Source organism: Betta splendens, chromosome 11 (assembly GCF_900634795.4).
Source record: "Betta splendens chromosome 11, fBetSpl5.4, whole genome shotgun sequence".
Classification (NCBI taxonomy): domain Eukaryota; kingdom Metazoa; phylum Chordata; class Actinopteri; order Anabantiformes; family Osphronemidae; genus Betta; species Betta splendens.
In genome coordinates, this window is record NC_040891.2 from 12,664,163 (window position 1) to 12,691,792 (window position 27,630).

General features: G+C 46.6%; 1 protein-coding gene across 1 annotated transcript; it reads right to left on the reverse strand.

Annotated features, from left to right (window-relative positions):
- Positions 1-99: 99 nt before the first annotated feature.
- Positions 100-27,234, reverse strand: sdc2 (syndecan 2). The gene is made up of 5 exons (XM_029168093.3): positions 26,771-27,234; positions 5,709-5,823; positions 4,938-5,110; positions 3,977-4,106; positions 100-2,298 (listed from the first exon to the last, which is right to left on the reverse strand). Exons 1-5 carry the CDS (start codon positions 26,828-26,830, stop codon positions 2,135-2,137), a joined length of 642 nt encoding a protein of 213 aa, XP_029023926.1. The 5' UTR covers positions 26,831-27,234; the 3' UTR covers positions 100-2,134.
- Between the last annotated feature and the right edge of the window lie 396 nt (positions 27,235-27,630).

Sequence of the window (27,630 nt, forward strand, 5' to 3'; positions counted from 1 at the left end):
TAAAGGCACATTTTAATGTTCTGTGTCACGTTTATACTGTGGATGTAGAGACCCCCCCCCCCTTTTTTTTCTGATGACAAGGAGGCACAGGCAGTTGGGTATTAGGCCACAATGTTTATTCAGTAGTGTTGTTTCAACTTATAGGTACAATACTGTCAGCTTTTGTAAGACTAAAAAAAAGTTACCATTACAGTCATCCATGCTCACAGAATGTCAGTCCAGTCGTTTACACCCCTCCTTTGTGTACACACCCGCTGCATGCTCGCCTTGAGCAAGTACATTTCCAAATGGTAGGCACTTCGAAGGTTTAAAACATTTGTGAATATACATTTATATATATATTTATATATCTTTTAATATACTAATAAGCAATTGGACTCAGAAGTCAAGTCTCTAAACAGAGGGAGAACTAAAAGAGAGCGTAGACAACATGATGTGGCCGTGGTGGAGGGGGGAGGGGGTGAGAAGGTGGTGTTGGGAGCAGAAATGCAGCGAGTCTTTGGGTTCGCAGTATAGTTCGGTACCGTAGGTCCTATGAGGAGAAAATCGAGGACTAGAGAAAAGGGGAGATGGGAGCTGAGAGGCAGCAATGTCTGAGATGGAGCACAGACACATCACGAGGGTGGAGGAATAATAAAGCTGCATGTGGGACGATGTGACGGCACCCACTGGGTCCACTTCCTGTTACTGTACAGCTGAAGGGGCAACTTCACAACGGCATGGACACATTAAACACTGAGCTTCATACAGCGTGTTCCATGCTCGCCTTTAACGCGCCTTTGTAGGCATTTCATTGGGTTTAACCTTGTGCAGGTTGCAAACCACCTTCCTCTCAAACGGTCACTCATCAGTGCCTGTGAGAAAGCAGGATCCTCGAAGGACTCTTGTTTTGTGCCTGTCTGCTACGGAGCTGTGAGCTCGGCGTGTGGGGATTCAGCCCTGACCTGGTTTGCTTGTGTTCAAGCAGTAGCAGGCCTTCGCGCGGCAGAATGCTGGGACATGGACAATAACACCAGGCTACGCTGGTGGCTCCATAGAGCTGAGGGAGAAAAGAGAGAGTCTGGTGGAGGGGGATTGACATCTCAACTGGCCGTGCTCCAATCTGATTACAAAGAAGGTCGGAGCAAAAGGGGTTAGGGTGAACAGGGGAGGGGGGGGGGTCTGAGCTGGACTCATGGGGATGGAGATGGGTCCACGAGGAAGAAGCATCGCCCTGAAACCCTCCGTACTAGCAGCACTGCATGACAGCAGTGCAGTGGGGAGCAAAAGCAGGACATGTGCAGTGTGGAGAGAATGAATTAAATATAGAGTGAATAGAAACATTTAACGGGGAAAGTGGAAGTCAAATCTGATTTTTCTCCAGCCCTGACACACTTTTACTATAGCTTTATCTTTCAAAGAGCAACGTCTGGTATGAAAAGAAAAAGCTGTCAAAAGAAATAAAAGGCTACACTGAGAAGAGAACAAACAAACAAGACCTAATGAAACGCTCACATTTGACTAGAAAAATGGATGTGAGAGCAAATAATAAACATTGTAACCTGAAGGGGACATTTACATTGACCGTTAACAGCGTTAATATGACCAGAGAGCTTCATCAAAACTACAAAGGCATTTTAAACATCAGAGAAAAGATAAATTAATGTAATACACCTTTAGATCAACATCAGACATGCTAGGACAAAATAAAAAGGAAAAAAAGAAAGTCGGATTGATACAGAATAATTATATTCAATTATTTCCACTTTGAATTTTTTTCTTTACAAATAACAGACTGCTACAGTTAAAAGTAGTCAGCGACTAAAAACAGCTCCTTTAACAGAAGACAGATGCGTTTAGTTTCCTCAACTTTACATCCTGTTTTTTTTTCAACCTTTTCAAATGATACACTGACATTTGACAAAATATGAGAAATGCTTGGTTTTCATTTTTTTTTTCAAGAAAAAAGGAAAAAGTCTCAATTACAATACTCTATGCAAAAGCTTTCCTTTACGCTACTTTCCTTAATTATCTTCAAAAACGGTTTGTTGTAGTTGTGTTTGAACAGGTGTGCTGTTGAGACTGCGTTGTGTTTGTTTTGTTTTCTTTTTTATCGGCAGTCGCTCCAAAGTAATCCGTGTCGGCAGGGCGGGTCCTATGCATAAAACTCCTTTGTCGGGGCCTTCTGGTAGGCTGCACTGGAGGGTTTCCTCTCTCCCAGGTCATAGCTGCCCTCATCCTTCTTCCTCATGCGGTAGACCAGCAGGAGGATGAGGAAGATGGCGAAGAGGAAGCCGATCACGCCACCTGCAATTACAGCTGAGACAGACAGGGAAGGGAGCAGACTTTAGATTTGTCGAGTCGAGTACACAGATTTTTGTCTTGCAGTTAATTTTAGGTACAGTGCCTACATTTGTAATTCCACACTGAATAATACAAATGCACGGCTCAGTGCTCAGTGTTGAAACCAATGCAGCTTCCTAGTGTCGGTACACTGGAAAAGCGCTTCTCAGGCGCAGAGTAACTCGTTCTGTGCGCTTAATTAGGTCTTAGTTGGTGAGTTTAAAACTTATTGTTCCATTAAGACGATGTTAAGCCGCCGATCCTTGTTCGGTGTAAAGATCTGTGATGCTCTGGGCTGAAGGGAAACAAGCTGGTATTGACTCCACTGCTCAACAGTCCAATAAATCCAGCACAGGCAAACACCCAAGTCCTTCTCCTGTCCCTGAGCTTGCCATTCAAACTCATCTGACATAGAGAGAGAGAGGTCCTGACGTCCTGTGCTCATCAATGAGACAAGCTCTCCTACACTTCCCATAATGCAACTCAATATTGTCTCATTATTCCCCTAATGAGGCAACTCTTTTCACTAATGCTTCTAACTTGCGACATGAGCTCATTCCACTCTCCCTCCCAGTTATGTCTGAACGTCTTTATAGCGTCTCATTTCTGTTCTGGGCTTCTCTTGATGATACAATCTGCCCTCTGCTCCACATTAAGGTTGCCACATGCTGACTGGCCCCACAGCCCCATGGGTAAGAAACCTGGTACACGGCCAACAGCTGAGCTCCAAGAAGCAGTAACCTAATGCAAAATTAATAGATGAAAATTCAATTATCCGCAGTTCTTTTTGTAGAATGAGAGATGAGGTATGACAATGACACAGAGAAGGGAAACAAGTTAGGTAACCATCATTCTATACTGTATGCATATGCAATATAATTTAAATTCCAATGCTTTATACTGGCAATCATCCGCGGCGGTGGTTCAAAAACAACAAGCAAGAGATGAAATGAGCCTATCAATAGAAGAGTGAGAGAAATAAGTGGAGCCTGTCCTGATTTGTCCTTGTTGATAAGGGTGCTGCATATTGCCAACTCCAGATGGTATCACAACAAAGTAAAGTGAGATGCCAATCAGCGTCTGCCTCAGACTCGCAGCAAAAGAGAGATGGCATCAGAGAGCTCGCTGATTGTCAGTCAGATCTTTTCTTTTTCGCTTCGCCATGATTCAAGGAACGCGACACACGCGCAACACCCACGGTGTTGTGAACTCTGCAAGGTCCCACAGTGGGACGCAGATGGAGTTTATCCATTTGATTCGTTACTTTGTAAAGCGGACTAGATAGAAGATTTTTAGGAATTAGTGACATGATTACGTAAATGGCAAACCAAATAGTGCATCAAACATAATATTGTTTTGGCATGAAACTAAAAGGTTAGATTCATAGTAGAATATTGCATCTAATTTAAATATTATCCTCAACAAAACACAATCCAGTCAAATAGCAGCGCAAATTAGTTTCCAAAATGACCGTGAACTTAAGTGAACGTCTCTCTGAGGTTACCAAAGTAACAAGCACTAAACATAATGACCTTGATGATGGGTTTATTGCAAAGTCAGGAGTCACATTGTATTTCTAGTGTGAAAATAATGAAAAATAAACGCCTAAAAACTACTGCTTCACTTTGTCTTTAAGACTATGACACATACGTACCTGCCAACACCTCCGTTCTCTGGAAGAGGTTTTCAGTGCGGACCTCAATGGCCTCCTGTGGTGACCCAGGGGCACTTGTTGTACTAGTCATATAGTTCCTCTGCACGTCCTCTGTAACTGGCAGGGGCGCCTTGGTTACGGGAAGAAAGACACGGCGAATGAAGATGATTAGGTTTGACTCGACAGCTGATTTTCACAATCTGTTGCAAACATTACTGTCCGTGTGTGTTTAGGTGCTTTAGGTGTTTTTTCTATTCTTAATTATTTATGAATGAGGAGAATAAAGTGAATAAGGACCAAAATGGAACCTGGCCAGTGGATTCTATAGGAGGCTGGCCAGAGGAGAAAAGGAAGCTAATTCAAATTAGTGCAAGGACCTGGTAAAATAGGCAATGGAAACACAGCCTTATGTTTTCCCTGGGAGTCTAGGAAAGTAAGCAAAGTATCTGGGATGTATCTGGCCTCACGCATCTCAAGCTTTTTCCAAAAACAGGAAAACAGGAGGGCGAACAGGATCAAAATGAAACGGAGCCAGTGCGTTTGGCCAAGGAAGTAGTGACCGAAGCGAGAGGAAAACAAATGGAACAGGGCCAGGTAGGCCTGGCTTAAGGGCTGAGACCTTGACTACTAATCCCAAACAGATGTAGCGTCCAGTGCAGTGCAGCACAAGTGACATCTAGGATGGTTCCAGAATATGTGATTGTGTTCGAGAGAGATGTAATCCTCAATAATTTGCAATAGAAGTGACGTGAGCACTTGATCTTTATCCTGAGAGCAACCCCACGGCTTCTGGTATTACAGAGGATTTGATGACGTGCTGGGTGGGATGAAGATGTGCTATGCTACAGTGTTACTGTTTGAAGGTTTTTGCTTTAACACCGTTAGTTACTGATTTAACAAGCACTGGTAAATCGTTCAGTCAGAAGAGCGAGCGCCGTCTCGTCACTGCGTGACTCCTCACCTCTGTTCTGGCCGGTTTCCTGGGTATGCTTTCCCTGACCTTTTCTCTGACTGTGGCTGTGTCCACCCTGGGGGTGAAATCTTTGGTGGAGTCCTGGGTAGGCTGTGCTGCATTGGGTTCAATATAAACCGTACTGACAGTCGCCGTTTCCTTTACCCCCTCTTCACCTCCACCTGGAAGGAACGACAGCGAGTAGTGAGAAAACATTTGGGCACAAATGTCTAAAAACCTGTAAAGATAATTGTTTTATGCTGTGTACATATTACATATGAATATGTACACATTATGCATTTTTTTATTGATTGTTACACTTCTCCAGAGTGCCGACCTTTGTTTTTAGGTTCTACTGTATGTATAGTTTTAATCATTTATAGAATGCAAAGTGGGGAAGTGATGAGTTGTGTTTATTGGGAAGGATCTTCTTTCTCCTTTTTATGTAGAGCGACCTTCCCATGCTGCACAACTGTCTTGGAAGAGTTACTCTTCGCCACGGAATGGATGTTGTAAAGGTGCTTAAAGCAAGTAGAACAGAGGAGCTAATAAAAAAGGACATGTAAAATTTGCACCCTTGCCCATGGCAGTGTGGGTGACAAGGCAATCTCTATTCAAATTGAGCATGAGGAAGGGAGGGAGTCATAGTGAGAACGGATGAGGAGGAGGAGGCAGTTCTGGCTTAGGTTTCGGCGTCATAAAGCACACCTGCAGCAGACTTGGAGATAAATGTCATCACGCCTCGGGCGCAGAGTGTGTTGCTGTGTTAAGAGGTCTCACCTGAACCAGACCCTGAGCTGAAGTCATCGTCGTCTTCAGGGTAACCTCCTGAGCCTGCCTGGTCCAGGTACAAGTCATCAGTCTGAGACGAGGTCTTGGCTGCTGCTGCTGCTATCTGTAAAATACCAACACGTGGTGATGAGGACCCGTGGCTTTTATTAGACTAGATTTTATTATGAGTTAGCTATGAGTTTGAATGTTACACTTTTAGGCTAACGCTAGCAGACTAACAATGCAGCCTTCACCCAGTAACCGAACGCCAGTTGGGACTAAACACACTAGTGTGATTTGCTTTGCAGACATTTGGCATTAAAGGATGTGAATTACAGGCTAATGCCTATAATTGATCCAGGCTACCAACCTGCTCAACCAATAGACATTTCTCTCCCAGGTGTTCTGTCCAACAGTACCCTCTAGCCCCTCCCACAGCTCCTGCTGCTCAGACCAGCACTCTGACTGGTGCGGATGGTTGTGTTCCATCTTAATGGAGGGCATACTGGCTAAAGCCCCACAGTTGAACAGAGCCCGTCTGTGTAAAAACCCCCTTTTCACGTGGTGTGTAAAGATTTTTATGGGAAACGAGATGAGGAAGCTTTCAAGTGGTTGGGTTGGACACCACAGTGTGTTCCACAGACGGGCGCATGGTAAGACACAACTATTTACGTGTTGTGTTGAGTGTCTGTGTGTGTGACTGGAATAGCTAGCGACAGCCATGGCAACATCTATTCAACTCCTACTCGCCAATCTGCGGCCGGCTGTACAGCATAGTGCCCCCTACACACACAAACACACAATATATCAGCCTTTTGTCTGTGGGCTGCCCTCTTTATACCGTTGCTACAGTTATAGGTCTGCTCTGAAAATGCTGTGCTGATAAAACTGGGTCTGAATGAAGGAAATAATCAATTGGCCGGACAGGAAATGTAAATTTTTTGTTTGCTGTAAGGATTAGGCAGCGAAGGGACTGGGCAGAGACAAAGTACCCCAATACTTCTACACTTATTCTGCCTGTCTCTCCTAGAGATTAAGCTTCTACTGCTTTATCATCATAGTAGTTTCATCATCGCCTTTGGCATAACTTCTTATTTTCTCATGTTTTATGTTTTGTATTTAGTTGTAATGTCCTAGTAACAAATGTCCCATTAAGATTTCATGAACATGTTGAGCATCTCCGACAGAGAAGTTGCTAAAATCATGAATCCCTCGTCATTAATTAATCAACAAATCATTTTAGCAATAACAGAAAGATTGCCTTCAGTTAGGACCCTGCCACTTCTCAGCATTTCCCATTACTCTCAGTTCTCCAATGCGAGTGTTTTCGGTATTGCTTTTAGGGCTTTGTAAGTGCCTCTGTGTGCCTGCGTGGAGTCATGAAATAAAGCCCATGCACTCTCCATAACAAAGGAGGAGGGAGTGCACACAGCTAACACCAGTGGGAAAGGGAAAAGAAAGACACAGGCGAGATGAAACGAAACAATGCGCATCTCCATCTCCCCTCTTTAAACAGGCTCTGACTTCTGGAAGAAAGACCTTTCACTGCTGAGCCGCTTGATCAAAGCGCGAATTTGTTCAAAGCAACTTTATCGTAACCCTCCTTGCCTCCGTCTTCCCCAAACACAACCCTCCTCCACCGCAACAGCCGGGCAAATCCATTCACCGCTCCGTGAGCGCCGCAGGTTTTGTTGCACTGACGATATGAGCACAATGGACCAAAAGGAGGCAGGCCACAGATCAAATGGTCACAAAGGACACTAATGAGATAGAGGCCACACACACATGCATGAGTAGACATACGGGAGCAAAGGGCCAAATGTATGCACGCGTTCATCGATTCACTGCTTACACATATACATATTAGTGAGCAATTGAGCAGATAAAATACATATTAATCATTAATTAGCTCCATAGTCACTCAGACTATGGGAAACACAACTCTGGCCTTCATAATTGGCGAGGCAGTAGTCAGTGACAGCTAGCTTAGCTGCATGCAAACAAGTAGGATGCATCCAAATGTTTTAACTGCTCTGTTAAACCATGCAATAAATAAAGTTTGTTCATCCCACAAGAGAATGTTTCTACTTCATGTTCAGATGCCCAGTTTACAGAGTCTGCTGCCTCCTCGATAGTCATGATTCAACAAAGCATTTGGATTAGAGAGGCTCAACTGTACGAGCCACACTGCTGCACCAAATCAGTGCATATCTGATGGAGGGAGTGGTCACTCTGACCTTGATAGACTCCACTTACTTTAACTAGCAAACCTGTGTGCGCACACATACAGTAGCAGACTTTTTCTATCAAACCAGTGACACATATTCGTTGCTTTTTGCAGATTCTAAGCACAGGACAGACATCCATCCACTTCTGCGTCCGGCGCAGTGGACACCAGAAACCCTTGCGACAGCTGCCAGATGCAGCCTTGCAGATGTCCCACTTTTCTAAGGTTCATTTTGATCAACCTGCTCTAGTCTACAGAGCAATTATTTGAAAACCCCTGCAGTGACACTGCAGAATAGATTCAGGGTTGGAGGAGCAGCGATAGATCCATCTGACAATATCTAATTTAACTAGAACAATTTCTCTTTAGAAATGGAAATTAAATCACATACTTTGTTGGACATTATTTTCTTATTTATTGTGCTAGACGTTTGCGCATAGTAACATTTAATAAGCAATTTATCTGCCTGTCCCTGACTAAGTACTGAAGGGAGGAGACCGACACCAGTGCAGTTTGAGTTACTGCGAGCAGTGCAGTGTAAATACAAAGCGGCGCACAAAAACAAGTAAGAAACAAATGTAGCACAGAAGAACATATGTACATCACACAAACACTGGGATCCCAGGACACAAATAATGGCTTTTTAATAACATGACAGATGATGATTGTATAGCAAAACATCATGTTCATTTGAGTGAGGCCATTGGCTTGGTGCAGTGGAGGTGCCAATGGGAAAACTGTAGCAAAAAAAGTTTGGTCCAGGGCTCGTCTCTTCATCATTACAGTGAATAAGGGAGTGGGACAGTAGCACAAGAATGTGAGAGTTTGCACCAAGTCACACAGGGACACACACAGACAGGCTAATTTGGACACCTTAACAAGTGGAGCCTGGATGGTCTGACTAAGCCTGCGGACAATGAAAGAGAGGGACCGGTGTGGAGGGAGCAGGTGAAAGTGAACAAGGAGGAGGCTGAGCTGCCATAATGAGCACGCAGCCAGCGCTGTGTGCTCGTGAGAAGAGCCGCTGCTGCTGCTGCCGCCGCCGCCGCTGGCATCTAATGAACTAATCAGCCAGCGGGAGGGCAGCGTCTGCCTGTCACTCTGCCCGTTTGACCTGTGAGCCCGGACAGGACATGAAAAGCCACGAAGCAAGACTTGACAAAACACAGATGACAGAGAGGGAGGGATTGAAGAGGAGAGTACGGGATGAAAGAGGGAGTGGGGGTGGACAAACAAGAGGAGAGGATGAGAAATGAAAGAGGGAGGGGGGAAGTAGCTCAGTGTAGCAGACAATCCCACAGGCCGGAGGCTGCTCTGCTGAAAGCCTTTCAGAATCAGCGCGTCCATGCCCAGCAGGGCTTGAAATGCGCTGGGTAGACATGCTTACTGTATGTGTGGGACGTGCTTCAATGAAAGATGGAGGGAAGGGATGAGGACGACTTATGGAGGAAAATAGAGCCGTCTCAGCCGAACCTGGGCTCCCGGCTTTGCTGCTGTTGACACACCGCTCCCGTTTCTAACACAACAAATATTAGCTCAATTCCAATCCAGGCCAGGGGAAAGCGTTCCTCAAAGGAATGCACACACACACACACTGGAACATCTGTGCGTCTATTAAAGGATGCAGGGGACGCACACATGCACATGGATGAACTTGACTACAGCTACTTCAGAGAGAAGAAGTAGAGACGTGCACGAGTGCTGGTGCCTCAGATCCTCGTCCAGCAGCCTCTGCTGCTCCCTGCTTTCAGTCTGCCTCTGAACAAACAGTAGCAGCTTCACAACCCTTTAATGAGAATACACAGTGTGCAGGTGCATCAGCGCCTCTAACTCCTCCAATTATCACGTCTCATTTGTGCGATAGGTACAAAAGAGATGCACATCAAAATGTAATGTTACCAGCTCTGGGCTGAGCTTTTGCTGCTTCTGCTGCCTTCGTCTTTACGCTAATTAAGCCGATGCCGGAGCACAGGTTCATTTTTCATCTCTGCGTTTTCTTGTCCTTGCTGTGGTTTACATGAGCAGACGGATGCCCAGTGTGCAGCGTCTGCTTCGTTCTGCCCTGCGAGTTGCACAGGAGTCATCAGGAGTGTGTTTGTGTGTTAATCCCTCATTAATGTTGAAGTAGAGGAGGCACGTTGGTCTCTCTCTTCTACGTGAACTATCACAGATCCATACATCGTCCCCCAACACAACAGACACAACTAGAAGCTAAGTGGGGCAATGCATGTTAGCTGAACATTAGAGAAGAGCTGGAACAGGAGGAACCCAATTAAAAAACAGACACTCAGAATCTTAGTTAATGTTGTTTTCAGAACAAATGTTCACCTAGTTAACCTAAAAAAACCTACTGGAACACTGGGCTCGAACATTTATTAACCTGAGCAAGCTACAGTTAGAGCTGGAAACCTGGCACATGCACATCCTCTAAGAATCAAAGAAGACAAACATTGAAGGTCATTAACCTGGGAGAGGAAAGTGGTGAAGGCTACACAGGGTAAAGAACTGGCTTCACTGATTACATCTAGCTAGAAGAGACAGCTGCTGCCGCTCTGCAAGTATGGAGAAACAGCTGGACTGGCGATGATGTTATAACAGGAGGAGCTGGTGACATCCAAACATTCAATTTGTACCACCAACACCTGCTGACGAGCGAGCAAGCTGCTGGAAAGGCAGGCGGCAAGAACAGGTCTCTGAGTCATGTGCAGCGCGTGGGTGGCGAGCATTGTTCGGAGGATGTAAATAGGACGAGCACCTAGAACCGTAAGATATAGAGAGGAGATCCTGTAAGCCTCAACATGCCGCGAAGGTTACTGTGTCTGTCTGCTCTTTGAACCCTCCCTGACTTTTATTGCCCTCCCAGGGATCATAATAAGGAGCTAATTGATAGTCTTTGAGCCTCGGGCTGAGGAGAGGGAGAGTTCCTGCAGGAAGTCAACAAATCAAACTTTCGGCGCCCTTAAGGTTTGGAGCCGCTCCAGCTGAGTTGCGGTGGATAACGGTGGCTTTGTGTCTGGGGGAGGGGGAGGGGGAGGGGGTATGTGAAACGGATAGAGCCAAGATAAAGAGAGCGCGGTGGTCTCGCGTGTCTGCTCGTCTTCGTCACCTGCTCCTGACCCAAAAACTGAGGAAGTTTGAATAATGTGTTTCCATTTGTACATGTGAGACATGTAAACATGCTCGCAGCCGTTCCTCTCTGTTGTATGGAATACACTGAATCGCTCACAGATTCGCTAAACTATAACCAACAGGGCACATTACGTCACCTCCCCTCCAATAATCACACATTTACATATATTTGCTACTAGTGTCCTATGGGAAATGAAATGGCCCCCTCCCTCTTCATTTTCTCCCTGAAGGATTAGATCACACAGCCTCTGTAGGTGAAAGGCCCCCCTCAACAATCTGAGCACAAGCTGAGCATGTGGGTGCTTTCGGCTCAGATTCATATCGTCTCCTGTTCCAAAACAAACGGCCGTCTGACTTAGAAAGGCATACGCCACATTCCACAGGGCTCAATCCCCTCCATAAAGGGGCTTGGCAGGAGCAGGGGACGGGGTTTCCACCCCACGCTTCCAGGGGCATGTGTGTGTGTGCGGCCTGAAGTTGGCTCACCTTTAGGGACAGTGATTATTTTTGTAACAAATGAACTGATCCTTCGACCACTGTGATCAGAATAATACATTTGACTTCATCTCCTCGGTGCTTAGCAGCTCAGCTCACTTGCATTATTCTTTGAGCTGTGGTCGCCACAGTTAGACACTGCTACACGTTATTTGCTTTAATCAACCAACATTAATAATTCAGATAAAGGGTTTAGTAATAGTTTCAGCCACATTTCTGCTTTCAATTAAGTCATTCTAAATGCAGTCCATCTAAAACCTTTTACATGACGATGCAGGTGCAAAGATGAGCTCGCCTTTACTCCACCACCTCTGTGCTGCACACTATTATGAAACTGATGATGACACCAGCCTTTTATGGATGCATTAGCGCGGTTTTATGTCCGCCATAAAGGTCCAAGACTGCAAGACAATCAAATGCAACTGCCCTTTTTGCAAGTGCTTCTGCTCCATGGACATGTCCGCTGGCTCGGTGCAATACTGCTGAGCAAATACAGACCCTGAAATATAGGACAGATCAGCTCCTCCTTCACTGCACATACGGAACAGAATGGAGTGGAACTGGCTGCTGGAGGGACGCCGGATGACGGATAGAGTGAAAAAGCAGCCCCAACGACGTGACGCCAGCCACTTCACCTATGAGCACATACTGCTAATGAGCAAAGCTGAATGTTAATATGACAAACACATTGTTAATGGCAGGATATTACCTGAGGCTTGCCTGTGGTTCAAAGCATCACTGCGGAGCCTAAAGGAGCCACTAGCATTGGTGCATGAGACCTTCCTACAGGAAGAAAGTAATTTTATGTTTTCCAAGAAAAGCGGACACATGCTGACGGATGGGCAGGAGAGAACAGTCCATTGAGTTCATCTCAGTGTCACCTCTCCCGTCCTGTTGCTAGCGGTGACATATAAAGACTGATAGAGAGTAAAACAGCTGCTTGATTCCAGCTTTGTGTGTCTGTATAATCTCTCACGCTGCAACACATTAAAGCAGATTTACTTAATTTCAGACCACTAAATATTTAACGGCTTTAATTAAAGGCTGTCTAATTATGTCAAGGGCCTTTCTGGGCCCTGATTGCAATTAATGTAAAGTTAATGTAAACCGTCTGTGTGAAATTTCTCTTAGTGTTGCCAGAACTCCGTTGGAGCTCATGTGGCTCCAACATGGCACCACTTAGAGAATACCTCTGCATCCAGCCTCGTGAGCCGGGAACGGCTTTCCTTCTGCCTCCTGCACAGGAACTTGTGCGGGTTTCCAGGCCCCCAGCGATCTCTGAGCCCACTCCTGCCCTCTCCTCTCACTGACACTCACTTCCACTCGGCCCCTGCGCTCGCCAGTCCACCGGCTTCTCATGTGCAGGGAAAGCGCCATTCTTTGTCAGCTGTGAAACTTTAGACACTGGGAAATGGGCTTCACCTTCCAGTCATCTCTGGTGCTGGGGGGGTGGGGGGGACGGTAAGATTTGCAGCAGCACGACAGCTTTCTTCCCTCCAGACAGGAGAGAAATATGAAGCTTAGGAGAAACGCTGGAGCCGAGCAAATGTAGACAGCAGAGAGATTTAAGTGTGTTCTGTAAAACAGGTTTGAGATTCTGTATCTCAAATACTCCAATAAACTGGAAGCACTAAGGTGGAACACAGGAACAATCTGGGCATTCTGCGTTCAGCTTACTGTGATAGCACCGCTCCATTAAATACCCCGTATCAAAGGTTCAAACGGAGTCAAACAAAAAGGCCTGTGTAGACGCTTATGTGTGTAGATGCCTCACAAGAAGAAGACTGGGCAGTTGAATCCATGGTCAATGCTTAATTATAGCTCATATGAGCAGAAACGCGCCGCTTCCTCTGTTCATTAGTACCTCTGGCTCTCATGACGAGCTCAGGACTGAACAGCTGCTCTGTTCTTTCCCTCTCACATCCGCCGAGAACTTGACCACTGAGGAAAAGCCTCCGCTCTCCATTTACGCACTAATCAGGAATCGGACTCGAACTGCAGCATTCTCAACTCTCTTTCACCTGCAGAACATTAATACTCACTTAGCCTAACATTTATCCCACAGGTGCACAATATATGAGGCCAGAGGCTTTTGTCTCTGGCAGAAGGAAATGAATAGTTCTGCTGCTAACATAGCGGGTTTCCTCCCAGGAGCTGCAGTGTACATTAGAGAAAGTAGAATATGGAAGCGGGGCAACACCCCCAGCAGCCTGTGGAGCTCTCAGCTTTCAGCCCCGCTATGTAATACTCAGCTCAGTGGGCAGGAATGCATGCCTTTATATCCACCTCAATTTAGATGGATGAGTGATTGTTATCTCCCCTTATGCACCAACAGGCTGTTGCCGCTGCTGCTTCGTCCTGATGCAGGGTTTAGTAGAGCAGCATGTGGCTGAGAACTGGAGCTGTGCCGTGTTCAGCTGCTGCATCTTCTGGTTGAAAAAGCTGAGAGGGAGCGATGCTTGGAGAGTGCCAAGACCATCTGCATTAGAGTGCAAGAGGGAGAACAGGTCCCTCTTTATCTCATGTCCTTGGAACGGCCTGCTAAGAGGACAGGGAGTCGATGGAGGGGAAGTGTCTCTCTGTGGAAGCCTAATCTCAGTCTGTGTAAACTTGAAGTGATACATATATATATATATTATATATTATACGGTAAAACGTAGAAGCATTTGTCTGTTTTAGCGACACATGCCCATTTCAGCACCTCACAGCTTTTGAGTTCTGACCACTTCCTGTTGAGGAAATGTTCAGCTCTCAGAGCTGGTAATAACTACTGTTACTGTAACCTGCTGCCAGAATGATCACTTAAATGCTCACAGAAGAACTGCACCAAACAGGTTAATGGGCCGGCGCTCAGCCTGTCAGCAGCTCTCCTCATTTCTGGGCACTTCAACCCAGAGGATTGTGTCAAAAAGCAGCTCTGTTGAAACCGTCGGGTTCAGTATTCTTAATCGGTGACTGATAAAAACCACAGTACATTGCTTAAAAAAACATATTCAATACAACAAATGCAGCCACTATGACTCCACAGTAACTTTGTTACTTCGTTAGAGGTTTACAGGTCTCTCAGCGCTGCTGTGCACACGCACACACACACACACACACACACACACACACACACAGCTTCAGTGCACACCTCAGGCGCATGTACACATTAGCACTTGTTCACGAACCCCAGCTAAGCTGCGCTGCTGTGGCCTGTGCACCGATACAAGCTTGACCTTCTTTCTCCGCTTCTCTTTACACACACGTTTCCTCCAGCAGCTCGCTGCTCTGTAAACGGATGAATGTTGCCTTTCAAGCGGCAGCAGGCCTGAAATATCAACCATTCCTGCACCAACGCAGGTGCCTGCGCTTCTATAGGTACAGCATACAAGAAGCATGGGGAGCTAATGGGGCCAGAGCTCTATGATCAATGTCACTGAATGCACATTGTGGACAATGAGCACACGCACACACTACTGGAATGTGTTGTGTTCGAACCCTCTCACTATAATTAGTCATTGTGTATGTGTGCGTTTGTTCCATGATGCTGTTGCCTGCCTTGAACTCGCCGTCTCGCTGGAACTGGACCGATGGAGTATTGCCAGGTTCTAGTGGCGTACTGTAAATTAAGCACGGAGCGGCATAAAGCAGACAGGTTCTTTCTCTCATGTTCAGTCTGATGGAAATAGAAAGAAGGCGGCGTGGTGCCGGAGACATCCTGCTGCTGGTCCGGCGCTAAGTGTTTAAAACGCTGCCCTAAATCTTCCAAACAATGGCGTGCGCGGTGCTTAGTGGCTCTAAGGGGGTCAGTGCCATTAATTACTGTTCATGTGCTGCAGACTTAGAACTGAGCCAATCAACTAGTCTTGGAGCCATCAAAGGTGGCAGTCACTTCGTTTTCAACCCTGTCAAGTGACAATGTAGAGGGAAAACAATTCATTCCATTAAAAAAGTCCAATTAATCAGTCATTGGTCAGTGAAACATTTTTTAACAGAATATGCTGAGATTAAAATTCATTTTGGTGCAAGTTGTCAGCGGGTTGCGGTGGCTGCATAATGCTGCTCCACACAACCTGCCGTTCAGGTCTTTCACACCTCACACAGTCTGTTTCTCTCTGACACTTTGTCAGGGAAAAGGGATGGTTTCCATCAACTCTGCTTTTAAAAGCATGTGTTTTTGTTGGTGCTGTAAAAGTCCCAGGGGTGTGTGTGTGTGTGTGTGTGTGTGTGTGTGTGTGTGTGTGTGTGTGTGTGTGTGTGTGTGTGTGTGTGTGTGTGTGTGTGTGTTAGACTACAAAACCACCTTCAACTTTTGCTCTATTCCATTCCTGTGTCACAATGTGTTTAGAATTATCCTGAACGCTGTACTGCCAGATCATTAACACTGCGACATGAACATTCTCCTGAGGACTGCAGGGGTCAAAGTTTGCCCCGCGTCTTCCACACCACATAAAACAGAACCTATAAAGAACTGAAGAGACCTAGTTCACCTGCTTTTTGTAAAATTTCCATTTCTTTTTTTCCATCTCGAACGCGAATCGTTATATTACTGGTTCAAGAATATTCTCACTTCATTTATATGTCAGTTAAAAAAAAGCACTGATTGTTTAAAATCAGCTTTTATTGCAGCAGAATTTTGACTCTTCAGATGTACAAATCATAACAGGGGCAAAAATTAACACAGCAGGCTTTCATACCTCTAAATACATATTGGCAGGTATGAATTAATCAGTCATGTAAAAATGTGATGATGCACCACATTCCTCCATCCAGGATGGCGGTTTCTCCTGCTGGCAGCGCTGACAAATAGGCCTTTATCACCTGAGATGAAAGCCAAAGGGGAGGGAGGCAGATGGGGCAGAGGCATGCGAGGGGGGGAGAGGGAGAGCGATTCTGCTGCTTTGTTGGCTGATCTGGTTCAATCCTTGTGGTGCAGTGATTGAATTCCCATCCAAGCCTTTTCCTTAAGAGGATTTGGACTCAAGGGAGTCAGCAGGGCCACAGAGCCGCGGTGTGCAGGGAGCAAGTCATGATGGGATGACGGAGGTGATTGAAAGGAAGGGAGCGGGTGAGGAGAAATAAATAAACATCATCTAGGAAGGAAGAAGGAAATAATGAGGGATAAATGTTGCTCCCAGCTGAGGGAAACACATTTTCCCTTTTAGTGCATTAACAATTAAGACAGCTGGGAAGCAAAGGTGGTTAAAAGAAGGTCACGCACACATTATCGCTGTCGGAGGGAGGAGAGGTAAAAGAGAAAGGGGGTAGTAACGATGTGAGGAATGGCTAAACACAAGTAACAGAGATGCTGAGGATGAGAAGGCGGCAGGTGGTGATCTCTGATCCCATTATCCGGGGCTAATCCCCACGAGCGGCGGCCGTGTTCCGATGTGTACTGGTGTTCGTCGGCTCGGTCCGACTGTCAGTCAACCTGCACCCAAGTGGGGTATGTAGGAATGTCGCTTTCCCAGCAAACACTGCTGGGGAAAGGTCTTAAAAACAGCAGAATGAGCTGTGTCATGCTTCAAATTCAAAACACACTGACACAGGAATTAATCAGAAGCTTTCAAATTAAGTTGAGATGATGTGGTGTCTGTATAATTAAATGTTTAAATGAATATGTATGGGTCATGGGCTCAGTAGCCAGAGGTGTAGCTGTCAGGTCCTCCCCTCAGTCTGCCTGCCCTCCAAACCAGCCTCACTCACTGCCAGCGTTCCCCGCTCGCCCAGAAAGAACCTTCACACGGCTCCTCGTCCACACAATAATAAAAGTGGGGCCTAAACTTTTCAGAGATAGAGAAACAGCAGCTAGTCGGTGTCTTGGAGACTCTGAGGCGCCGCAGATTGAAGTTGGCAGCTCCCTGTGTGATTCTGAAGGGCTGTCACCTCCAGTGCAGCATGCACAGTTATTAATAGTCAGCTATCCTGTGAGTCTGGGTCACCATGTGTTTGGATGCAAGAACGCGCGGCTGCACGATCGCTCGCTCAACAGCCTTCTTGTGTTTTCATGATATTAACTAAACTAGTTTAAAACAATTCACATGCAGTTTACTGTACATTCCTCCTCACATCCTATTTTATACTGTGTTATGCAACTACCGCAGGTCATAGATCAACTGCTTCATAGCTGCACCACAACAAAGCTGGAGCAACGTGTGCGTTATTGCTTTAATGATCCCCTCCAGTGAGTTGTCATGTTTGAAGTGGGTTTTATCTCTTGGCTCTAATCCCGTCCATCAGGCCATCGTGTCACATGATAACGTCGGATGACTGATGCAGATATGCAGGTCTTTATTAGCAGCGTGCTAAGATTTAAGCCTTGAAAAAAGTCAGTTCAAAGACCCTAATCCCCCTTTGTTCAAACCAAGAGCAATATGCGATGCCAAGTGCTGCCAGCTGAGTTAGTGACACTTCACAGGGTTCTATTATTAACTCCAGTTCATTCTTAAATTTACACGACGGAAGAATAACTACAGGAAGACATCGTCTTTTCCCCAAAGATGGACAGGGAAAAGAAATCTAAGCAAAGTTTAGTTTCACTGGGCTCTCGTAGGAACAGTAACTAGACCAGTGTGGGCTAAGCATGACTCATGTAATTGCACATTAATGACACGGTCTAATTATGGGAGCATGAGTCGCTGTTTGCCAGACTCAGCGTAGGGTCGGCACCACGCGCGTTTAATGTCTAGTCTGCATCAACACAAACACTTCAACTTCAAATACGTCCAGACTCGGTCAAACGCACTGAGCTGGATGGAAGTCAGGAACCACCATCACACACACAACATGCATCACCCTAATCCCACCTTCCCCCATGCTGCAGTTAGCTCAGATCCGCACTGGTTGATGGATTTGTTTGGTGCAGCACAGTAGAAAGCCTGAAGCAGCAAACGCTGCGACCTGAGTGGATTAACAGTGTTTCAGAGTCGCCCCAGGTCCAATTAACACACGCTGAGGATTAGCCTGCTGAGGCCCGTGACTGCTTCAGGTCCGTGAGCCCCGCAGAAGCCGAGACGCAGCCTGTTCACTTAGTCTCATCAGGTGAACGCGATGATAATGTAATGAACAGCTGAGCTGCAGGAAATTAAGTCCAGCGCTCGGCCGTTTGCCCCGTTCCTCAGTGAGAGTGAGGTTTGTCTGTACGATTAGCTCCTGCGTTTACTGAAACAAACTGCTGTGACAAGAACGTGTGTATTCGATGCTCCGTGAACCAGAGAACCACCAGTAGGTTCAATGAGTGAGCCAGAGCCTCTACGTTGTGCAGGGCTTGACGTGACGCTCTACAGGCCGTCCTGTGTGGATTATCGCCTCATTTACTCTCTGTAATGAAAGTAAGATCACACTTTCCCCTGTGTAAGGATGAGATGAGGTGTTCATGCCTAATTTAGAAACAAAACAATCGCGTCAGGCCTTGGGGGGATTTTGTGTCTTGTGTTTTTAAGTGCTGTAGAGTCTGGCTTGTATCTGGACATAATAGAGTCAAATCCTTATTCATGTTGCATCCCATGTAAATAATTGAATTGTGCCAACTAAAATAGGCCCAGTGCTCCGCCACCACTGGGCTACACACTCAATGTTTAATGACTCTATGGAAGAATACGTTGGCTCCACACTCAGCTGAGAGAACATACAATTAGCAGAAGGTCAATCTATGGCAGGTTTGTTTTTGCACACATCTCCTCTGGATGCGTTTAGACTCCTGCAGCTAAAAAGGTCTGCGCGTCTGCCAAAGCCCGCTGCCTCGCTCACTGCAGGCCTTTCCCTATGCTGTAATTCTCCAAGAATGTGTGGTTTTAAGAAGACTGCCGCCTGGCTTCCCTGAGTGTCTCTGAAACAATGCGAGCACATGCAGAAACTTAATCTCCTAAGTAGAAACAGACAGAGATGTGATGTGAAAGCTTGCGGAGGTTGCAGTGGTACATCCCACAGTAAAGAGGAGCAACCATCAGAATCCCACCAGGCGACAGATGTCTCCAGCAGCTTTGCACTGCATGTCTAAGAAAACTTGTCAAAGGCTTTTATGGTCACAAAGTCACACAGAGCAGAGCGCTACCACACGAATCGCAAGCAGAGGAGCGAGATCAAGAAATCGTCTTCAAAAGGGCGTCTTCAATGGACTCCCCAGAGCTGTGTGTGGATGCAGCGGTGGCGCAGCCGGCGCTCTCTGCCAAACACATGCGTCGGCAGCGGTGGGGTTCATTAGACGCACGCTGTAAAACGTGGACCCACAGTGTCACCTCACACAGGCTCAGTGTGAGGATAGAAGAACCACACAGTGACTGTAGGTGCCAGAAAAAACACATAATTCAAGCTGCTAATTATTTAGAAAAATTCAGTAAATTCAATATTAATAATTCAGATTTTTTTTGCTTTGTTAGACTTTTTATGCTTGATGAACAACCTTTTCCACACATTGAATGTGATACTGACATGTAGCTTAAGAGCAGCGTCCTCTTAATATCCACAGTCCATTGTGAGGAGACCGGACAGAAAGCACATCCTGGACTGTGGCAGTGAAGCCGCCGTCCAATCACTTGATTAAACAAATTATCATCATGGAAGTAATCACCCCTCGCACTCAGCTGCCTGCTCACATTATACCATGAAAACCCATTTAACCACAGCATGGAAACGATACGGATTATGAGTGAAGCGGTGACCTTGGCTGGTGACGCCGTCAAAGGGGCTTATTTTTGGGGGGTCGGGGTGTGGGATTAGCGTACAAGAGGATGTGAGACCAGGAGAGAAGCCAAAGACACTGAGACAGCTTGACTCTGGACGGCGTATTGGCTGATGAAGTGCATCTCTTGAACGTGGACATGTTGATTTTATTCATGTGAAAACAAAAATGTGCCAAGAACACCTGAGGATATTTCAATTTACACAAAACCGATGTCCAATGAAAAGGTCAAAGGTCAACATTGTACCTGACTTCGGACCCGTGTTTATTCTGAGATCTCCACCCATCCAGAGGTCTGTGTGGTCGCGGCCGAGACGAGAGCTCTGGCATCAGGAGTGTCGGCAGTATTTGCATTTAAAATGAAAATGGATTCCGGCTGACATGGGTTCTCCAGTTTAAAGCCTCTCTGGGCTGAATAATGAACCCAATCCGTCCACGTAATGGAGGACTGACTGAGAGGCTGCAGAACGCTCTGCTGAGAGGGTTTACAGTCAGCGCTGAGAACACAGATGGCCGCTAACAGAATGCATTAGTGAAGATTAACTCGCCTGGTAGAATAACCACTTTAGTGGCTCTGATCACGTTAACAACCACTGAGAGGCCAACGCTGTCTTAAACCACAGCATCTACTGGAGTCAACAACTGCATCTGGACTTAGGATAGATTAGAAGAAAATCTGAAACATTTTGTCCTTCATCAGCAAAATATGCATTTGATAGTTTTAACGTTTTTAAACATGAGGATTTGATGTTTTATCTTATGCAACAGTAAAGTTCTGCCCCTCTGCTGTAGGAAACATGCAACGAGTGATGAGTGGTCGACAAGTGATGAACAAATGAACTGAACAAACTTTGTAAAGGTGCTACATGATACAAGAATATAAAAAACCTTTGGGATTCACATGATCTGAATGGATGAGAACCTTGTCACATGTACACGTCTGCACGGAAATCTTCCAAGAAACCAACATTAGGCTTCATTTATGATTCCATTTACTGGAGTAGGTGTGGTTGCATTTGGATTTTCTAAAAACAAAAAGATCTCAGGTTTGAAAGCCTGTTGTCTTAGGCTCAGAGTGAGAAACCCGTCTGTTTGATCCTGGAAAGCAAATGAAACTCCACTCCAAGTCATTTCCTTGGAACGAGCCCAACAAAAGCCCTTTCTGGGATGCATTTGCCCCATTTTCCACCACTGGCTCATTCAGTGTTACAGCGTGAGTCACCGTCTGGACCGGCCTGATGATGTGGTCATGGTTCAGACATTCAAGCAGCGGATATCTGCCACAACAGCACAAGGAACATCTGGATTCGCATCTGGGGTCCTGACATCACGGCTCCTCCAAATCAAAATAAGGAAATGAAGCAAACCTCAGCAAAGTCACAAAGAATCATCGCTTTGAAAATTAAATTGGGATCAAAAAAAAAAAAAACAGGGTGTGCAAATACTGCTGAGACCTCGTGTTTGCGTTTGCCAAGCAAAATCAAGAACATGAAGCGATGGAGAGAAGCACGGAGAAAAAAAACCACTAAATTACAGGTTATGTACTGAGAAGGAAATTATTAAACACTAAGTAGTCTGTGTATGTACTAAGATTCCCACATTAAGAAGGAAAAGACACAACTACTTCCTGTTTTTTTCACATCTACATAATGAATATTCATAGAGACTGAATTGGAGCCTTTAAAGTCAGTTCATTTCTCCAAAATGAGTTTCCACACCAGCATGCACTTAGAGGGAAGAGTGTTATGTGCTACGTGGGGAGTTCACTAATGAATTCCCTTCTGTAGCTCAGTTTTCACAAATACCCTCTGGAATCTTTGAGTTTTCTCACGAAAACAGCTCTAAATTAAGACTGCATGCAGTATAATTTGCGGTTGGAGATACACCCTGCATAGAAATCTTGATTTACATGCTTTAGCTCCTTCGGAGCTGTTTTGAGTCAGGACAGGGGGAATAATGGGAACACCAGACGTTCTAAGTGCACTTTTTTCAGCCTGGTGGAACGCCAGGGCAGATATCAATTTGGCGCCTTTTAGCGGCGATAAAGCGCTCGTAAACGTGAGTGAGCGCAGATGTGTTCAATGTGCCGTGCTGTTTTCCGCGACAGTCGTGGGAGTTGCACGGAAACGTGGGCGACGTCATCCAAACATCCACCGGTCCTTGGACAACGTACAGATGGGATCCACATTACAGCGCTGATCGTCGCCGTATTCAGCAGAACAGTCAATCAGCTGCGTGACAGTTTTATAAGCACAGTTTTACCTCTCGTAACAGGCTGCACTGACCGCAGTCAGCGCTAATGACGTTCAGCGCAGCTTTAAAGAGGAAACCTCGGTCCAGGCTCTCATTTCCATTGTGACGTCTACGCTCTGCCCTCCTGTGATCACACAGACCTGCCGTTCTGTTACTAAAATGAAAAGTGTCTATTTTTGGAAAACAATATTTAATATATAAATAATAATTCAAATAAGAGCTCTGACTTCAGAAAGGTTTCAAAATCTTGATCCAATCTGGGTCTGAGCCTTAGACTTGAGTTTTAAGACGCCACTCTGGAATAAAAGCAAAACCACAGTTTACTGCAGTAATTACAGGGCTGCATGTAAGTGATATAGACGTGACCTTTCTGTAAAAATATTCACCAGGAATATTTACAGACATTCGTTCCAGTTGTTCGTAACTAGTTTTCGACTTTTTGTTGAGCACTTTTCAAATGCCAGTTTTCTAATACGATCATTTGCTGCTAAAGTGAGTTTTGTCAGATGTAACAGGTTCGGGAAGTCAAGCTGAGCTCTGGCAGCTGTGACAGGCGTTTTCCATTATGCTTTGTTAGATGATTAATTGGCTAATTAAAAGGAAAACACTTCAGAGGCACTGATGATTAAAATAATTAGTGCTTTACCTGCAGTAAATCCCATAAAGGTGCATCCAGTGCTCTCTTTTACCACGTCGCTCTGTCTTTTCACCCCCTTCAACTTCCTCACTTTTCACACTTCACATAGTAAAGCATTAGACGTGTCCCACCAAGCATGGGAAACCCTGAGCACCAAAAGGGAGCCACGGTTCACACTTTGTACCCAGGCCTTTCCCTTCATCCCCTCCTCGGTTTCCTCCCACCAGCTCAGGGTTGAAAAAAACACAGACGGAAAGAAAGGAAGAAAACAGACGTCCTGACAGGGTTTTCCCCATTTCTCTTTGTCACAACCACAATCCCCCCCACCGCAGCGCTGCCAGGAAGGTTTCCATTTGCTAAGCTAATTAAATAGAAGAAAAACTGGAGGGAAGCAGTGGGATGAAAGCGACAGAGTAATGTTTCAGGTTGACTGTGTCTAAATATTGTCATGCAGAAGGTTTTGTTGTCTCCTTTGATGAGTCTTCTTGCAGGAGTGGCTGAAGTCCAACATAAACCAGAGCTGCTGTCGCTGCATCGCCCTAATGGCTTTTCCCTGCGCCTCGGTGGCTGGAGCGACGGCCCATTTTAAACATGTGGCTACAAACCCGCGTTCGCACACGTTGGGGCAGGGATGCACGAGCCAGCGCACACAAACACGTGCCATCGCACTGTTTTACTAGTTTGCACAAATCGCTGCCAAAAGCAGGCGAGCGTTGACGAGAGGGGGCGGCGACGTCAAGCATCTCGAAGGGGGAGGAAGACGAGGATCCGTCCGGGACCGAGTGACAAACAGAGAAGGGACCGTGTGCAAATGTGTGTCTGCCTGTGACAAAGCAGGGGCTGCGTGGACGCAGGTGGAGTGTGTGAAAAAAGAAAACAGGGTGGAGGTAGTTGCTGTGCTGTTTGTTGCTGAGAGGTCCGGCAGCCCCCGTCTCCTGCCTTCTGTGGAGTCCATTAGTGATTGCATAATGCCTGGCAGACAGGGGCAGAGTGAATGCACCCCCTGAAGGGTCCCACACTAGCGAAGAGGTAGTTTCCTCCGCGGAGTAAGAGACTCTGTGTTCCCATGTTTGTCAGGGGACGATTTATCGGAAAAGCAAAATGAGAGCAGTGCTTTTTTCTTCAGAGTCGGACTCAACACAAGCGGCTGCATGGGCATGGGGGGTGGGGGTGGGGGGGTGGGGGGGGGAGGAGGAATTCTAGGTTAATGCAAAATAAAAAAGCCTCATTAAATATACAACAGAAAAAAGGCTGCATTCAGACACTGTCTGGCCTTTGCTACGCGGTGCCTTCACGTCCTTTAATATGCTCTTTAATTGGTCATTTTCATCCTGCTGCTCTTCTCCATTCCATTCTCTTTAATTAGGAGCAACAGGATAAATGTTAAGTCCATTCACCACATTCATATTCATCAGGAAGAAAATTGGAAACAAAAGCGCTCAGAGTGGAGTGTGTCTCCAGCCTTTTTGCCGGGGAATAAGACGACCTTGTGCTGTACAACACCTAAAGCACCACATTCATGTCATTAGCCTTGAAGAGATCGTCAGGAGAAATAAAAGAACCTGAAAAGCAGAGACGGGCTTCGTACAACCTTCATCAGTGTGCTCTCAAGGAACCAGCATGGACCTATTTGTTCTTGGTGAATCTGTTGCTGAAACGTGTGATGTCTTTTGAAAGATGTAAAAATATTCAGTTGACGGCTTGAAGTTGAGAGGAAGGTCAGTGTGTGTGTGTGTGTGTGTGTGTGTGTGTGTGTGTGTGTGTGTGTGTGCGCGCGCTGTTCACTTAACTACCACCTCAGCAGCAGATACAAAACCGACATTCAGGCCAGATGACGGTGCAGTGATAATACTGGGGCTGTCACAATACACAGCCCGCACCTTTCCACCTTGTGAGAAAACCCATCTCAGGCCTGTGTTCAGTCCTTTGGCCCAGTCACACGTGAATTATTAAAGGGATCTCTGAGGCTTAGTGAGTCTTCTCTTTGGGGAAACTAATGGAGAGCTGCCTCAAATAACCAGAGGAAGAGGAGGATGGGCGCTTTCCCTCACAAACTGACTTGGTCCATATCATCTTGAAGCTGTCTCATACCATGATTCGTTTGGGCCCAGGATCAGAACCGACCCCCCCCCCATCGTAAATCACAGATGCAGAGGGAGGCGAGCGACACCCACACTTCCCACCAAAACATGACACAAATTTCAGACCGCAACATCTGGCGAGCGCCGAATCACGGCAGCGTCGGACCCAGGAGAACCCGGCCTCCGCACACAGGTTCTGGAGCGCTGGGGGAACCGGGGCAGCTCGTTGGCGTGTTTACTGTGTCCTGAGCGCTGCGATGACAACAGCAGCGTGGGTCCACTGCAAAGTAGTGTTTTCCTTTAAGTTGAGGCCTCGACGTGTGCAGGGACCTCACATGTGGCTGCACTCAGAGCGAGCTGGTCACCAGGCACTGGGACCACAACAGGACTGAACGCACGGCTGTATCCAGACAACGGCGAAGACGCGATGTTTGATCTGAGCGATAGTTTGCAGAAGCAGCCTGTTTTATCCTCTCGCTAATAAAAGCCACAGTACTGTCCCGCGTGTTGTAACCCAATGATGTGACAGGGTAATTAAAGCGCAGGCAGTTTCGCCTGCAGCAGGTTATCACCACTTGTGTCACCAGTGTCAATAGTGAAAATCAATGCCACATGTCAAGTTCCACTAAGGGCTTCAGGGGACACGGATAAAGCTGAGGAGGATATCGATGTGGGTAAAGTGTGTGTGTGTGTGTGTGTGTGTCTGTGTGTGTGTGTGTGTGTGTGTGTGTAGCCACATTTCCAGAAACCTGCTAAATAAGGCGGATTCTTCAAAAACCATGGCAGAAAATGTGAAGCAAACTATTCATTTACGCTGTTAAACTTTTAATTGGTGCAGAATCAGAATCTTTGAAGTAATATTCATGCACCAGACTGGACCATTAACCACGCACAAGTGACAAACATAACACCGCATCCTGGGCATGATACTATGACCTCATTCGAACACAAGGAGTCGTTAAAGCAACGGTGTCTGAACGAGCTAATTGGACAAGAGGCTCGAACACAGGAGGAAGTGGGCCAAGCGTCGAGTCACAACCCACGGAGGAACAACGGGAGGGCACGATAATGACAGGTCGCACATGGAGGTGCCAAAATCTGCCACTCCACCAACACAATGATGCAGCGCGCGCGCACGCGCACGCACGTCCAGTCTGAGCAGCCGCGTTAACGATGACACCCAGTCAAAGCCGTCACGAAGCATCACGCGTCCACCACCTCACGTTTCATCAGCTCGGTTATACTTTTAATGCAGCTGCCTGGTGTCACACGGCGTGTCACACACCCACGGATGACAAAGAAAACTTTAAAGACCGGGCGAAGCCGCGTAAAAAAGCGCAGCGCAGCGAGCTCCGTGTGCGTGCGTTAGTTCGCCCTATAGTGTCCTGGACGTTCACGCAGACGCGCTCCGTGGAAAACCTGGCGCTGGAAATAACGGTGTCAAACGGCAGCGGCGTCTCGCATAGAACCCGACCGGGCGCCCAGTAAAAGCCGCAGACGGCCCAGCGGCGGCGTTGTTGGGTCCGTCCGTCCGCCCGCGGACCCAAACGGTTCTACTTGGCTCGAAGTTGGCGTCTCCACACTTACCCGTTCCCCGGAGAGGAAGGCGATCAGCGCGAGGCTCACAATTATCCAAGCGTTCCTCATTATTCCTCAGCGTTGGCCAAAACGCGCTCGTGCCGGCGAAATGTCAAGTCTTTCCCCTCGTTCTCGTCTGTCCGCGCACCTTTCTCTCCAACTCCTGCCGCTTCTCTCTCTCTCAGGAGTGGGATCCCACCGGATACGTGTTGCGTTTTGATTATTCCTCCCCCCTCTCTCTCTCTCTCTCTCTCTCTCTCTCACTGCCCCCTTTTCTCTCTCTCTCTTTTTTGTTCTTTTTTTCTGCGTGAACCTGACACAGACATACACAAATAAGTACGGGTTAATTACGAAGTCGTCCGCGCGCCCTGCGCCACTGAAGTCCGCACGAGACACCTACAATAGCTGGCTCGCGCTCCGCTCCACCTCGGCGCTCACTTGAAATAGCGAGGACAAAGTGTAAAGCGCGAGCGCCGCTGACGAGTGCGTGCGCGCCCCTTCCGACCGTGTCACCGCGAGACTGAGGGAGAACTTGCGACAAAGTAGCCGAGGAGGAAGCCAATAATAGCGCGGCAATCATAACACGCCAATTATGTTGCTTATTGAAACGCCTCGAATTGAATTACGATTGATTGTTGTTGTCTTTTCCTTCCACCGGGAGGTCGGTGGCGGCTGACTGAGCCGCGCAGGCTCCGCCACGCTTCCATCCAGGCTCCGCACTAAATTACAATCAAGCCTTGTGTTTATTTTGCAGCCAGTGACACACAATTAGTCGCTCGCTGCCGCTGCGTTTCGGCACACATTCAAATAAACGGGCCGCTGTGTGTGTGTGATTTAAGCTCATGACACCCCGGTGGACATTAGACTAC